Raw genomic sequence first — 13,354 nt, 5'->3', positions numbered from 1 at the left:
GCTAATTGGATGAAATTGGTTCAAAAGCACAAACTTCTAGTTTCAAGATTGATAAGTACTGCGAATGTAACGTACAATGTGATATGTGACGCTGCTGTATGTTATCTATGAAAGTTAAGAGAGCAAATCTTAAGAGTTCTCATCACAAGGAATTTTTAAAATTTTTTCTTTAATTTTGTATCTATATGATAAGACAGATGTTTACCAAACTCATGATGGTGATCATTTAAAAGCTAAAAAGGATTTTTGTAGTGTGTGGGTAGGGGCACTACTGTGATAGGGAGAGCAATGTGATGGTGAGATCTTCCAGCACCTGAAGAATTAGGAAAAGGGGATTTTTCTTTTATAGAGAGGAGTACACAAGGCTGGAAAGAACCAGGTGTGGGGAAGTGAAATGAAAGGGTGGCCCAGAATGCTGTACTCTGAGTCCAGCCTATCCTCAGGAGGGGTTGTGTGCTCACTCAAGGCTGAGGGAGAGCCAGAGTTCAAGGACCTAGAGAAAAGAGAGAAGCTTGACCAAAGTTTGGTTACAAGCAGTGTATTATGATTGATCAGTGAGGTCAAGCAATTCAACTAATCATTTGAGTCAAAGAATGGGAATTTTCAGGGTCCATGTCTGGTCTTGTCATAGGAAAATGAGGGGGCTTATTTAAAGGATTTTATCAAAGACCTGATAAGTGAATCTTATCTGAGTCAGATGGTGAAGGGTGGTTCTTCACAGTGAGCCCATGTAACCAAACACAAAAGGGTGAGGGGATTTCTTAACCATCAGGTAAAATTCAACGTTTTCAGTTGAAGAAAAGGTGAAAGGAAATAGGTTAGAGGAAGCTTTGTTTTATTTTTAGGATGAAAGAGACTTGAACACCTATGGACAAAGGGGAAGAAACCAGAGAGAATAAAGGAGACAAATGAACACAGGTTCTGGGGAAAGAAGAGAGATTGTGTGATTGAGTCGAGGGTGTTATCCTGATTAATAGGAGGGACTCGTTAAATATTCAGGAAGCGTTGAAGTTTGAATAGGGAGAACTAAAGTTGAGATAGTTTGTTTAATCATTTGATATGATACCACAAAAAACATACAGGTGATAGATAAGTCGTGGTAAATAAATTAAGGCTAAGCAAATAAATATTCTCAGTAGAGTAGGTCATCTACTGTGACTGAGGCAGAGACAAAGGTAGCAGAGGGTCATGGGGAAATGTATCAATAATAGCAGACATCCATTATTTAAGATGGTAACAATTACCAAATTCTAATGATGATATTACATATCTAGGCTCAGGCAAAGAACAAATATCTGAAATGTTACCAGAACCAAAATTCTCCTCTTTCCAAAACCAGTTTTATGCTGTCAAAAGAATTCCGTATGCCTTACAACTGAATGGTAAAATTTATCTGAGGAAAACTATAATTTTAAAACTCAGATAACAATGATGATGTGGTGATTATGTGTAGGAGACATCATTACATCGTGAGAATCCCAATCTCAGTCTCAATCTCTTTCTCGGTGCGCACACCGATGTTTACATCCCCACTGTCACACTCCCCCACCAGGGCCCTCCATATCTTAATCTCTCTATTTTTCTGCAGCTGCCAACTTTGTGTAATATATTATTTTCTGATCAAGCTGTGTTTGACAGACTCCGACAATAATCCCGTGAAGAATCTAATCTCTGAATTTCTCTGACAATTTTTTGAGACTCTCCTTTGAAGTGTTACAGAAACCTTTGTTTGGGCCACAATAATAACAACTGTCTGTTTTCATCAACAAGCCAGGCAACTAGAATTTAAGAATATCCTAACACTCAGTATAGGAGTAAAGTGCTATAGGTTCTCAGATAGTTATCCATTTTCACTCATTAACCATTATCAAAGCCTCTTCCTCTGTAAATAAAGGTAGCAGGGAAGATTTGAAAATGAGCTAAATACCTCATATTCTATTATTCCACTTATTATTCGAGATTTTGTTTTGCTTTGTTTTATTTCTATCTTTTTTGCAGTAACCTTCAGATTTTTTCCTAGTACCCAGGGTGAAACCATTTTTACTCCTCTTCTTAATGCTTTTCTTTTACATAAAACAAAATAATAATAGAAAGGGAAAGAAATATAAATATAACTTTTTCTTATCATTTGAAGCCAGTAAAGGAGCTAAATTCAATGTATGTATGTATGTATTTAGCATTTTAATTGTCTTTCTTGAATGCAGTATTTAAGCATCTAGTACTGTAAAAAATCGTCTGTACAAAACCTCCTAAACTTTTTTAGATAAGTGTTTTCACAAATACTGATATATAATACATTTTATTAATCACTTAAGGGGTTTTGTTTGTTTGTTTTAAATTAAAGCACCCTGTGGAGGCAATTTAACAGGATCTTCAGGCTTTATTCTTTCACCAAACTTCCCTCACCCATATCCCCACAGCAGGGACTGTGGCTGGACCATCACCGTGAACGCAGACTATGTTATCTCCTTGGCATTTATCAGGTGAGTTCCCATACAGTTCCACATTCTAAAAATCTTTTTGCTCACTTGCTTTAGCATTTCACTAGGCAAATTTTTATTTCTCTACATGACATTTCTTAGTTTTGTTGTTGTTGTTGTTTTTTTTTTTACCGATTTCAATACTACTATTTTGCAATAAACAGTTTACAAATCCCTGTATAGTAGCATAGATGCCAATGTAGTTCTGCAGGCTACAGAACTACAGATGAGTGAGCATCTCTCACCAGTTTCCAATATAGAGGAGACGTGTTAAAGGTTGAGTAGTTTATTGACTCTCATGAAATGCTATCTCTTTATAACATTTCCTCCCTCCCTGAACTTACCATCACTGTTTCAAAAAATTGTGTTTTTCCTAAACTTAAAGATTAAAAGGTCAGTATTTCAAGGAATTTTTTCTCCCATATGTGTACCACCCAAAACCTTTTTGAAGTATCTGAATACCCATAGGTGCACCACCACCACTGGACTTGGGAAGATACATATTCTACCTACTGTCCTTCCTGGTGGTCTCATTAAGTCAAGCTGACAAGAATTTGATGGATCATTTTCCTATACTCTCTCAGCAGAACTTGTCTCCTGATAGAACTTAACATGAGGTGTTCTGAAATTCACATTTGTTATTTAGCAGTATCAGCTGCAGGGTTAACTTAGTACTGAAGTAGTAGAGGATGCAGTTTCCCGTATGGCAAAGAAACCACTGAGTTTGAGCCCCAGCTCTGCCGCTGTCATTTGTGTTACCTTGGGTAAGTTATTTATATGAATGAGCCTCTGTTTCCTCACAGGGAGCTAACAGCTGTTTCACAAAACCTGGCCTATCTCTTTTCCTTAAGATTTCAATGGGAATGTTAGGTACCAGCAACTTAAAGAGTTTCTAACTAGAAGTGTTCCTAATCTTCAGTGTCCAAGACTGATGTCTGTTGGCTCTAGTAACACAGCCCCTTCTCCTGCTAGCATGTCAAAGGTGCTTGGTATTTATGTAAAATATTAAGCTGAAAAATCTTTCTAATATATTGAAGCCAGGTTTAAAAAAAAAACTAAAAAAAAGGGTAATTCAAACTCATGAAAAATTTAAAAAGTAAAAATATATGGAATTATTTCTATAATTTGTAGCAATACATTGATAATTGGTAATAGCAAAGCAACAATGATGACAATGTTATTTATATGCCAGGACCCAGTTATAAGACAGTTTCCTGAAGTAGGTACTACTTTTCCCATTTTTACAGTAGAGGAAATGACAGTACAAACATTAGAAATGTCAGGGTGTATGATACAGGGCTTAGTTTATTTAAAAAATTTATTGTAGTAAATAACTGAGTGGTAGAAGTCTGTATTACATGAAGTGCATGACCAAAAGTTGATTTCCAGCTGTGTCATTTATTATGTGATCTTAGGGAGACCACTGACGTTTTAGGGCCTCATTGGGAAAATGGAAATGATAATCTCTTCCTTATACCAGAGGATTATTGACAAGACCAAGTTAATATTTATGAAAGCGCTTTGTAAAATAGAACATACTATTGGAATGTACTATCTTTCCAGTTTTTTAGGAAAAATCATCATTATAGCTAACATTCTAAAGGTTCCTAGAAAAAGACTGTTTTTTGTTTTATTCTCATTTTCAGAGAAGTTATAAATCAATATTTTGAATTATTTATTTAAACCCAAACCAGAAATTAAAAAAAAAAAAAAGTACTGAAATTACTATTGTTAAATAAGCTTTTGGCCTTCCAAGGATAGTACATTTAGACTATACTTACTATATCCTTTACAAAGAACTTGTTTCTAGTGATTCTTCCAATAGTGAGATAGGTAAGGAAGTTGTAATTCTCATCGAACCCTAACAATAAAAGAGATGACTTTTGGAAAGTTGTGTTTTACCCCAGAACAAGGGTAGTAAGTAATGAAATAAGACCTTAACCTCTGACTTCTGCTACATTACCAAAATTCAGGCCTCATATTCACTGAAAGGTTTCAAGAGTAATTAACTGAATCAGACATGTGAAGCTACTATTAAAACAAAATATAACAATATGGTGGTCCCCCAGTTTTCTCATGTTGCATTGTCCCTTTTATATGGGAAGTTGGTAACCTCTGCATTATCCCAGTCTTTCTTCACCACTATTTATGCGCAAGTAAACTAGCTAGATCCCTCTTCCTTGTACATGCATACATAAAGGATTAGAACTGTGGAAACAACCTCTATCAATCTAGTGGATTTGGAAATAGTATCTCCCAACCTAGCAAGTTTTTTGTTTAGATGCAGAGGTGATAAAACTTGACAAAATAGTTTCTCCATTGATGGATGTTTAACAACGGCAAGGTTTATTGGTTTTATTTTATATCATGAACTTCTTGACTTTTCTTAATGACCCACTTGAGTTCATCCTTTCCTCTGCCACAGTATGAGTTAGGTAATAGACACATGATTACATGTCTTCTGCCTTCTAAGTATGTGGGTTCTATAATCACTATGGGACAATTCTCATACTTTGAAGGTTTTAAGGCAAGTTTATCATGCAAATTTTGCAATATTCAAATATTGATTTGAATAGTTTACATGCTAAAATGTCTTTATTCACACACTATTTAATTTTGATGAAGAGTGTATTGGTTTGATTTGCCTATACTAAGTTCTAAAAGAAGAAAATATATTTACTTTCAGGAAAAAGAATACCTAGTACAATGTGTGGTGCTTTGTTTGAGTAATTTAAATGCAAATTTTGTCTTTCCAACTTTTGTTTGATATGTTGAGGTGAATTTTAAAACAGCAAAAATGCTCTTAAATGTTGAAGTTCAAGGCAAATAGTACCACTGACAAAAAAAAAAGAGGTTGCATTTTGATGGTGTAAAATATCTGGATGAAAAATTTTTAAAAATGGGTTATTGTCTTACACATTTTACTGATATAAAGTAACTTACATAAGGATATGTAGCTAACAAAGGCAGAAGCAAGGCTTGAACCTAAACTCTGACTCCAAATCCTGTATCCTTTCATCAGCTTATAAACTGTACACCTTAAAGTCATTTGTATTCCCTATAGACACAATGCCAACTTAGAAATATTTGAAAATATCAAGGTGTCTTTTCTCTTTTCCAGTGCTGATTTGATATGCATATTCAGTGTGCTGTTGCCAGGTGAATTTTCAAATTAGCTTATTTTGACAGGGTCTGTTGTTATTTTTAAAGATATTGGTTGAATTAATATATGATTATGTGACTATTATGCTTAATACCTTAGTAATAACCATTCCACTTTTTTCTATCTTTCTTTCTCCCTTTCTCTCTCCCTTTCTTTCTTTCTTTCTTTCTTTTTCTTTCATTTTAGTTTTAGCATAGAACCAAACTATGACTTCCTCTATATATATGATGGACCAGACAGTAATAGCCCACTGATTGGAAGTTTTCAAGACAGCAAGTTACCAGAGAGAATAGAAAGCAGCTCAAATACCATGCATTTGGCTTTTCGGAGTGATGGATCTGTTAGTTACACTGGATTTCATTTAGAATATAAAGGTAAATGTGAACATTTGATTTTAGCATCATGATTTAAATTTTGAACATTTTATACAGGAGAATAATGTTGTATTGGCCATTGTCAGATGTTAGTAATATATGCATTTCTTAATGCAGACTACCTACAATTCAGCTCACAAAAGAGCTCTCACTGTAGACTTTTCCTATGAGTGAGAAGGAAATTAGCATTTTCCTAATTACTACCAAAGGAAATGTATCAGGCAAACAAATAAGCAATTAGTATACTGTAGGAGTTGGCTGAGACCACAAAACGTTTCTTAAAAAACAAAGTCATTTTTTGGAAGCTGAAGATTCACTCAAATATCAGGTGTTCAGAGACTACTCTCAGTGATAAAGAGAATACTCACAAAGTATACTACTCACAAAGTATTTTGACAATCATGTTTCAGAAAATGTCTAAAAATATTTAAATATGTCAATATTCAGAATAGGGTAAATAAAGTGTGATGATGATTATAATGTTTTAGAATATTTCTGCAAGTATTTAAATGAATCAATATTACAATGCTATGGATATTTATAAATATATTTTTCTTAAGTTTTATATTCAATGACTATAAGGACAAATTAGATCTTAGTTGTTTAAAGTTAAAATTTATTTTTCAGTAATTGAGTCCATAAAGGACATACTGATAAAGGGATCATTTGAGTTCTGAAAATGCATACTTTGAATTTATTACTTACTGCTTGGATTTTCTTTTTTTTTTAATTATGAAATATTTTCAATAGCTAAAAATTATACAGAATAGTAAAACAAACTTCAAAGTATTTACTATCCAACTTGACAAACATGGTGCCATATTTGCTTCAGATCTTGTTATTCTTGTTTTAAGAAATATAATATTACATATACAATTGAAACTCCTTCTGAATTTGCACTGGGAAGAAGGGTTTGTTTCCTCAGGGCTGTCAAAGGAAGTCAAGATAAATTCCACAACTTCCCATGGCATGCATGGCATGGGTTAAGGAAGGCTTTTTTAGGGAAAGGAAAAACAAGTCAGCAGGAAACAGATGTTTGGAGTTCTCCAATATGTCCATCATTACTTGGAAATGCTTGCCAGGGCGAGGTATCTGCTCAACACTGACATGGTATGGATTTCATTCTGATGGAAAGATTGAACCCTCTATGGGTCTCTCATCTTACAGAACAAAGTAAGAAAATGGCCTGCTTAGTGGGAGAATATATGAGCTATTTGGTACCAAACAGTAAGGATTTAGGGTGCCAGCTATTTATTGGGGTTGTCTGAAAATACTAGCTGCTCCAAACCAGGGGATCATGGGAAAGCTTAGACTTTGTGACTATGGGTTAGGAAGCATTGGTCTTATGGAGAGTTGAACTTGAGCAACATGCCAAAACTCTCCCACTGGAAGAGGCTCCCCATACCATACACCAGAACCCAACTAACTGGCTATCTGGACAAAGTATAATGAGCAGTCGAGGTCATTTTCAGACACTCTTGTTTCTTTCATGATAGTACCCTCCTAATTCTGAATTTGGGGCTTATCTTTTCCATGTATGTACACTTGTACATATTTTTATATTTTCCATCATGTACACTTCCTTCATCCTATTTTCATAAAAAAATTATTTTCATCATGTACATATCCTTGTGAAAATTTTTTCCCTTTACATTGTTTTTGAGATATATCAATGATAGAGACATGTAGATTTAGTTTGTTAATTTCTTTATGATAGTCCATCATATGACTGTATCACAGGCAATTTATAAATTTTTCAGATAGGCACTGGGTTGTTTCAGTTTTCCACTATGAACCATGATGAAATGACCATTCTTTTACATGCTTTCTTGAACATATCTGTGAGAGTCTTTCTAAGATATCTGTATACCTAGGAGTGGGATTACTGGATCAAAGGGTCTGACCCTCTTGAATCTAACTACACATCCCCTAATTACACTCAGAAGACGTTGTACCAATTTATATTCTCAACAGCAGAGAAAGCATTTCAGAAACTCCACATTTTTTTATTGAGATATAACTGACATATAACATTATACTATTTTGGTTGTACATACAACATAATGATTTAATAAATGTATATATTGCAAAATGATTACCATAATAAGTCTAGGTAACATTATCACCACATATAGTTACAATTTTTTTCTTGTAATGAGAACTTTTAAGATCTATTCCCTTAGCAACTTTCAAATACAGAATACATACAGTGTTAAGTATAGTCACCATGCTGTATATTACATCCCCAGGACTTCCTTATCTTATAACTAGAAGTTTGTACATGTCAGGGAGGAAAATATTTTCCTCTGCTGTTCTAGATTCTTCTGGCTGGTCTAAGAATTAAATTGACATGAGACAGATTAACAGGAGAAAATCAAACAGAAGTTTAATAACATGTATACATGGGAGAGACTTAGGAAAACTGAATAACTCGCCAAAATGGCTGAAACACCCGCCACCTTATATACATCTTCAGCTAGAGACAAAAGAAGATGTTGGGAGTAGTGGTTTGGGACTTCAAAGGGGAGGAAGGAAATTCACATTGATGGAAAAGCAAATGTTTGATAAATAAATGTTTGCTGGGTTATGCAGAGACAAGGGGATAAAGAGTGGACTCTGCTCTCTAGGCCCTGCTTCGTTTCCCCCACTGTACCTAGCCTATATTCTTTGCAGATATCTCTGGTCATAGCTGTATTCTAGGAGCACATCCTTTAGCTAAATTCTTTAGACAGCTAAGTGGGAGATAAAAAGAAAGACTTTCTGAGTCTTCTGTTTCTTAAAAATAATCAGCCTAGATTAATACTCATGCCAAAGAGACACATTTTAGGGTGGTAAATTTTGCTCCCCTACATACCCTTTTAGCACCTTCATCCATTTCACTCATACCACCACCCCCCCCGCCCTGACTTCTGGCACCTACCAATCTGTTCTCTGTATGAGTTTGGTTTCTTTTTTTTAGATTCCAACGTATGAGTACAGTATTTGCTTTTCTCTGTCCAAATTATTTCACTGAGCATAGTGTTCTCAGATCCATTCATGTTGTCCCAAATGGCAGAATTCCTTCTTTTTTGTGGCTGAATAATATTCCATTGTATTTATATATGCCACATTTTTCTTTATTATTCATCCATTGATGGACACTTAAGTAGTTTTCATATCTTGGATATTATAAATAATGCTGCATTGAACCTGAGGATGTAGATATCTTTTTGAGATAGTGATTTCAAGAAACTCCACATTTTTTGAAAAACCGGTGCTCTTGTCACACTTGAGTTGTCAATCTCATGGGTATTAAATGTTACCTCATTGTTATTTTTATTGCCTTTCCGTACTTACTCTTAAGTTGAGCATCTTTTTCCTATTTTGCATCCTGAAGTTTCCTTTTTAATAAACTGTGTATTTCTATCATGCACATATTTCTAATCTGTTGCTTTTTTTACTTATAGGAAATATATTTTATATTGTGTATATTAATTGTTTATCTGTTATCTTTGTTGTAGTAAAAATCTTACCATCTTTGGCAAGGGTTTCACTTTATTTCCAGTTTCTTCTGCTGTATAAACATTTAAAAACTCAATATCAATAGTTACTCTTTCCTCTTATTCATGGTCTGTACTTTTTATGCCTTGATTAAAAACCCTTCCTTAGTATAAGGACATAAAAACAGTTTCCTCAACTTTTTTCTAAAGTTTTAAAGCTTTGCTTTTCACCTTTAATCTCTCTTATCTTTATGGAGTTTTTTGTTTTTGTCTTTTTGTTTGTTTGTTTGTTTTTTGTAAGCAAGGAATCCATAATGCTACTGCTGTCAAATATCAAGTTTCTATATAACTGCTTCTGAATTTTCTATTCTGTTCCACTGGCATATTTTTCTGTCTCCAGGACAAGACTTCTCTGAATTTTTCTACTATAGCTTTAAAATAAGACATTATATGAGGTAGGCAGAGTACACTACCTTATACTTCTTCAAAATTGTCTTTTTTTTTTTTTTTTTAAACATCTTTATTGAAGTATAATTGCTTTACAATGGTGTGTTAGCTTCTGCTTTATAACAAAGTGAATCAGTTATACATACACATATGTTCCCATATCTCATCCCTCTTGCATCTCCCTCCCTCCCACCCTCCTTATCCCACCCCTCTAGGTGGTCACAAAGCACCGAGCTGATCTCGCTGTGCTATGCGGCTGCTTCCCACTAGCTATCTATTTCACATTTGGTAGTGTATATATGTCCATGACACTCTCTCACCCTGTCACATCTCACCCCTCCCCCTCCCCATATCCTCAAGTCCATTCTCTAGTAGGTCTGTGTCTTTATTCCCATCTTGCCACTAGGTTCTTCATGACCTTTTTTTTTTTTTTTAATTTTTTTTTTTCCTTAGATTCCATATATATGTGTTAGCATACTGTATTTCTTTTTCTCTTTCTGACTTACTTCACTCTGTATGACAGACTCTAACTCCATCCACCTCATTACAAATACCTCCATTTCATTTCTTTTTATGGCTGAGTAATATTCCATTGTATATATGTGCCACATCTTCTTTATCCATTCATCCGATGATGGACACCTAGGTTGCTTCCATGTCCTGGCTATTGTAAACAGAGCTGCAATGAATATTTTGGTACATGACTCTTTCTGAATTATGGTTTTCTCAGGGTATATGCCCAGTAGTGGGATTGCTGGGTCGTATGGTAGTTCTATTTTTAGTTTTTTAAGGAACCTCCATACTGTTCTCCATAGTGGCTGTATCAATTTACATTCCCACCAACAGTGCAAGAGTGTTCCCTTTTCTCCACACCCTCTCCAGCATTTATTGTTTCTAGATTTTTTGATGATGGCCATTCTGACCGGTGTGAGATGATATCTCATTGTAGTTTTGATTTGCATTTCTCTAATGATTAATGATGTTGAGCATTCTTTCATGTGTCTGTTTGCAATCTGTATATCTTCTTTGGAGAAATGTCTATTTAGGTCTTCTGCCCATTTTTGGATTGGGTTGTTCGTTTTTTTGTTATTGAGCTGCATGAGCTGCTTGTAAATCTTGGAGATTAATCCTTTGTCAGTTGCTTCATTTGCAAATATTTTCTCCCATTCTGAGGGTTGTCTTTTCGTCTTGTTTATGGTTTCCTTTGCTGTGCAAAAGCTTTTAAGTTTCATTAGGTCCCATTTGTTTATTTGTGTTTTTATTTCCATTTCTCTAGGACCTGGGTCAAAAAGGATCTTGCTGTGATTTATGTCATAGAGTGTTCTGCCTATGTTTTCCTCTAAGAGTTTGATAGTGTCTGGCCTTACACTTAGGTCTTTAATCCATTTTGAGTTTATTTTTGTGTATGGTGTCAGGGAGTGTTCTAATTTCATACTTTTACATGTACCTGTCCAATTTTCCCAGCACCACTTATTGAAGAGGCTGTCTTTTCTCCACTGTATATGCTTGCCTCCTTTGCCAAAGATAAGGTGACCATATGTGCGTGGGCTTATCTCTGGGCTTTCTATCCTGTTCCATTGATCTATATTTCTGTTTTTGTGCCAGTACCAAACTGTCTTGATTACTGTAGCTTTGTAATATAGTCTGAAGTCAGGGAGCCTGATTCCTCCGGCTCCATTTTTCGTTCTCAAGATTGCTTTGGCTATTCGGGGTCTTTTGTGTTTCCATACAAATTGTGAAATTTTTTGTTCTAGTTCTGTGAAAAATGCCAGTGGTAGTTTGATAGGGATTGCATTGAATCTGTAGATTGCTTTGGGTAGCAGAGTCATTTTCACAATGTTGATTCTTCCAATCCAAGAACATGGTATATCTCTCCATCTATTTGTATCATCTTTAATTTCTTTCATCAGTGTCCTATAATTTTCTGCATACAGGTCTTTTGTCTCCTTAGGTAGGTTTATTCCTAGATATTTTATTCTTTTTGTTGCAATGGTAAATGGGAGTGTTTTCTTAATTTCACTTTCAGATTTTTCATCATTAGTATACAGGAATGCAAGAGATTTCTGTGCATTAATTTTGTATCCTGCTACTTTACCAAATTCATTGATTAGCTCTAGTAGTTTTCTGGTAGCATCTTTTGGATTCTCTATGTATAGTATCATGTCATCTGCAAACAGTGACAGCTTTACTTCTTCTTTTCCGATTTGGATTCCTTTAATTTCTTTTTCTTCTCTGATTGCTGTGGCTAACACTTCCAAAACTATGTTGAATAATAGTGGTGAGAGTGGGCAACCTTGCCTTGTTCCTGATCTTAGTGGAAATGGTTTCAGTTTTTCACCATTGAGGACAATGTTGGCTGTGGGTTTGTCATATATGGCCTTTATTATGTTGAGGAAAGTTCCCTCTATGCCTACTTTCTGCAGGACTTTTATCATAAATGGGTGTTGAATTTTGTCGAAAGCTTTCTCTGCATCTATTGAGATGATCATATGGTTTTTCTCCTTCAATTTGTTAATATGATGTATCACGTTGATTGATTTGCGTATATTGAAGAATCCTTGCATTCCTGGAATAAACCCCACTTGATCATGGTGTATAATCCTTTTAATGTGCTGTTGGATTCTGTTTGCTAGTATTTTGTTGAGGATTTTTGCATCTATGTTCATCAGTGATATTGGCCTGTAGTTTTCTTTCTTTGTGACATCTTTGTCTGGTTTTGGTATCAGGGTGATGGTGGCCTCGTAGAATGAGTTGGGGAGTGTTCCTCCCTCTGCAATATTTTGGAAGAGTTTGAGAAGGATAGGTGTTAGCTCTTCTCTAAATGTTTGATAGAATTCGCCTGTGAAGCCATCTGGTCCTGGGCTTTTGTGTGTTGGAAGATTTTTAATCACAGTTTCAATTTCAGTGCTTGTGATTGGTCTGTTCATATTTTCTATTTCTTCCTGGTTCAGTCTTGGCAGGTTGTGCATTTCTAAGAATCTGTCCATTTCTTCCAGGTTGTCCATTTTATTGGCATAGAGTTGCTTGTAGTAATCTCTCATGATCGTTTGTATTTCTGCAGTGTCAGTGGTTACTTCTCCTTTTTCATTTCTAATTCTATTAATTTGAGTCTTCTCCCTTTTTCTTTTGATGAGTCTGGCTAATGGTTTATCAATTTTGTTTATCTTCTCAAAGAACCAGCTTTTAGTTTCATTGATTTTTGCTATTGTTTCCTTCATTTCTTTTTCATTTATTTCTGATCTGATCTTTATGATTTCTTTCCTTCTGCTAGCTTTGGGGTTTTTTTGTTCTTTTTTCTCTAATTGCTTTAGGTGCAAGGTTAGGTTGTTTATTCGAGATGTTTCCTGTTTCTTGATGTAGGCTTGTATTGCTATAAACTTCCCTCTTACAACTGCTTTTGCTGCATCCCAT

At 35.0% G+C, this 13,354-nt stretch overlaps 1 protein-coding gene across 3 annotated transcripts in view; it reads left to right on the top strand.

The window, feature by feature from the left end:
• Positions 1 to 13,354, top strand: part of CSMD3 (CUB and Sushi multiple domains 3) — a 1,197,799-nt gene that overhangs the window by 906,307 nt on the left and 278,138 nt on the right. For all 3 annotated transcript variants that reach the window (XM_061171997.1, XM_061171996.1, XM_061171995.1), the window contains 2 exons: positions 2,345 to 2,483; positions 5,830 to 6,017. In XM_061171997.1, the coding sequence (XP_061027980.1) occupies positions 2,345 to 2,483; positions 5,830 to 6,017 (327 nt within the window). The remainder of the gene's footprint in view (positions 1 to 2,344; positions 2,484 to 5,829; positions 6,018 to 13,354) is intronic.

The sequence above is a fragment of the Eubalaena glacialis genome, chromosome 17, assembly GCF_028564815.1.
Source record: "Eubalaena glacialis isolate mEubGla1 chromosome 17, mEubGla1.1.hap2.+ XY, whole genome shotgun sequence".
NCBI classification, from domain to species: domain Eukaryota; kingdom Metazoa; phylum Chordata; class Mammalia; order Artiodactyla; family Balaenidae; genus Eubalaena; species Eubalaena glacialis.
This window is presented reverse-complemented; position numbering and strand designations above follow the sequence as displayed.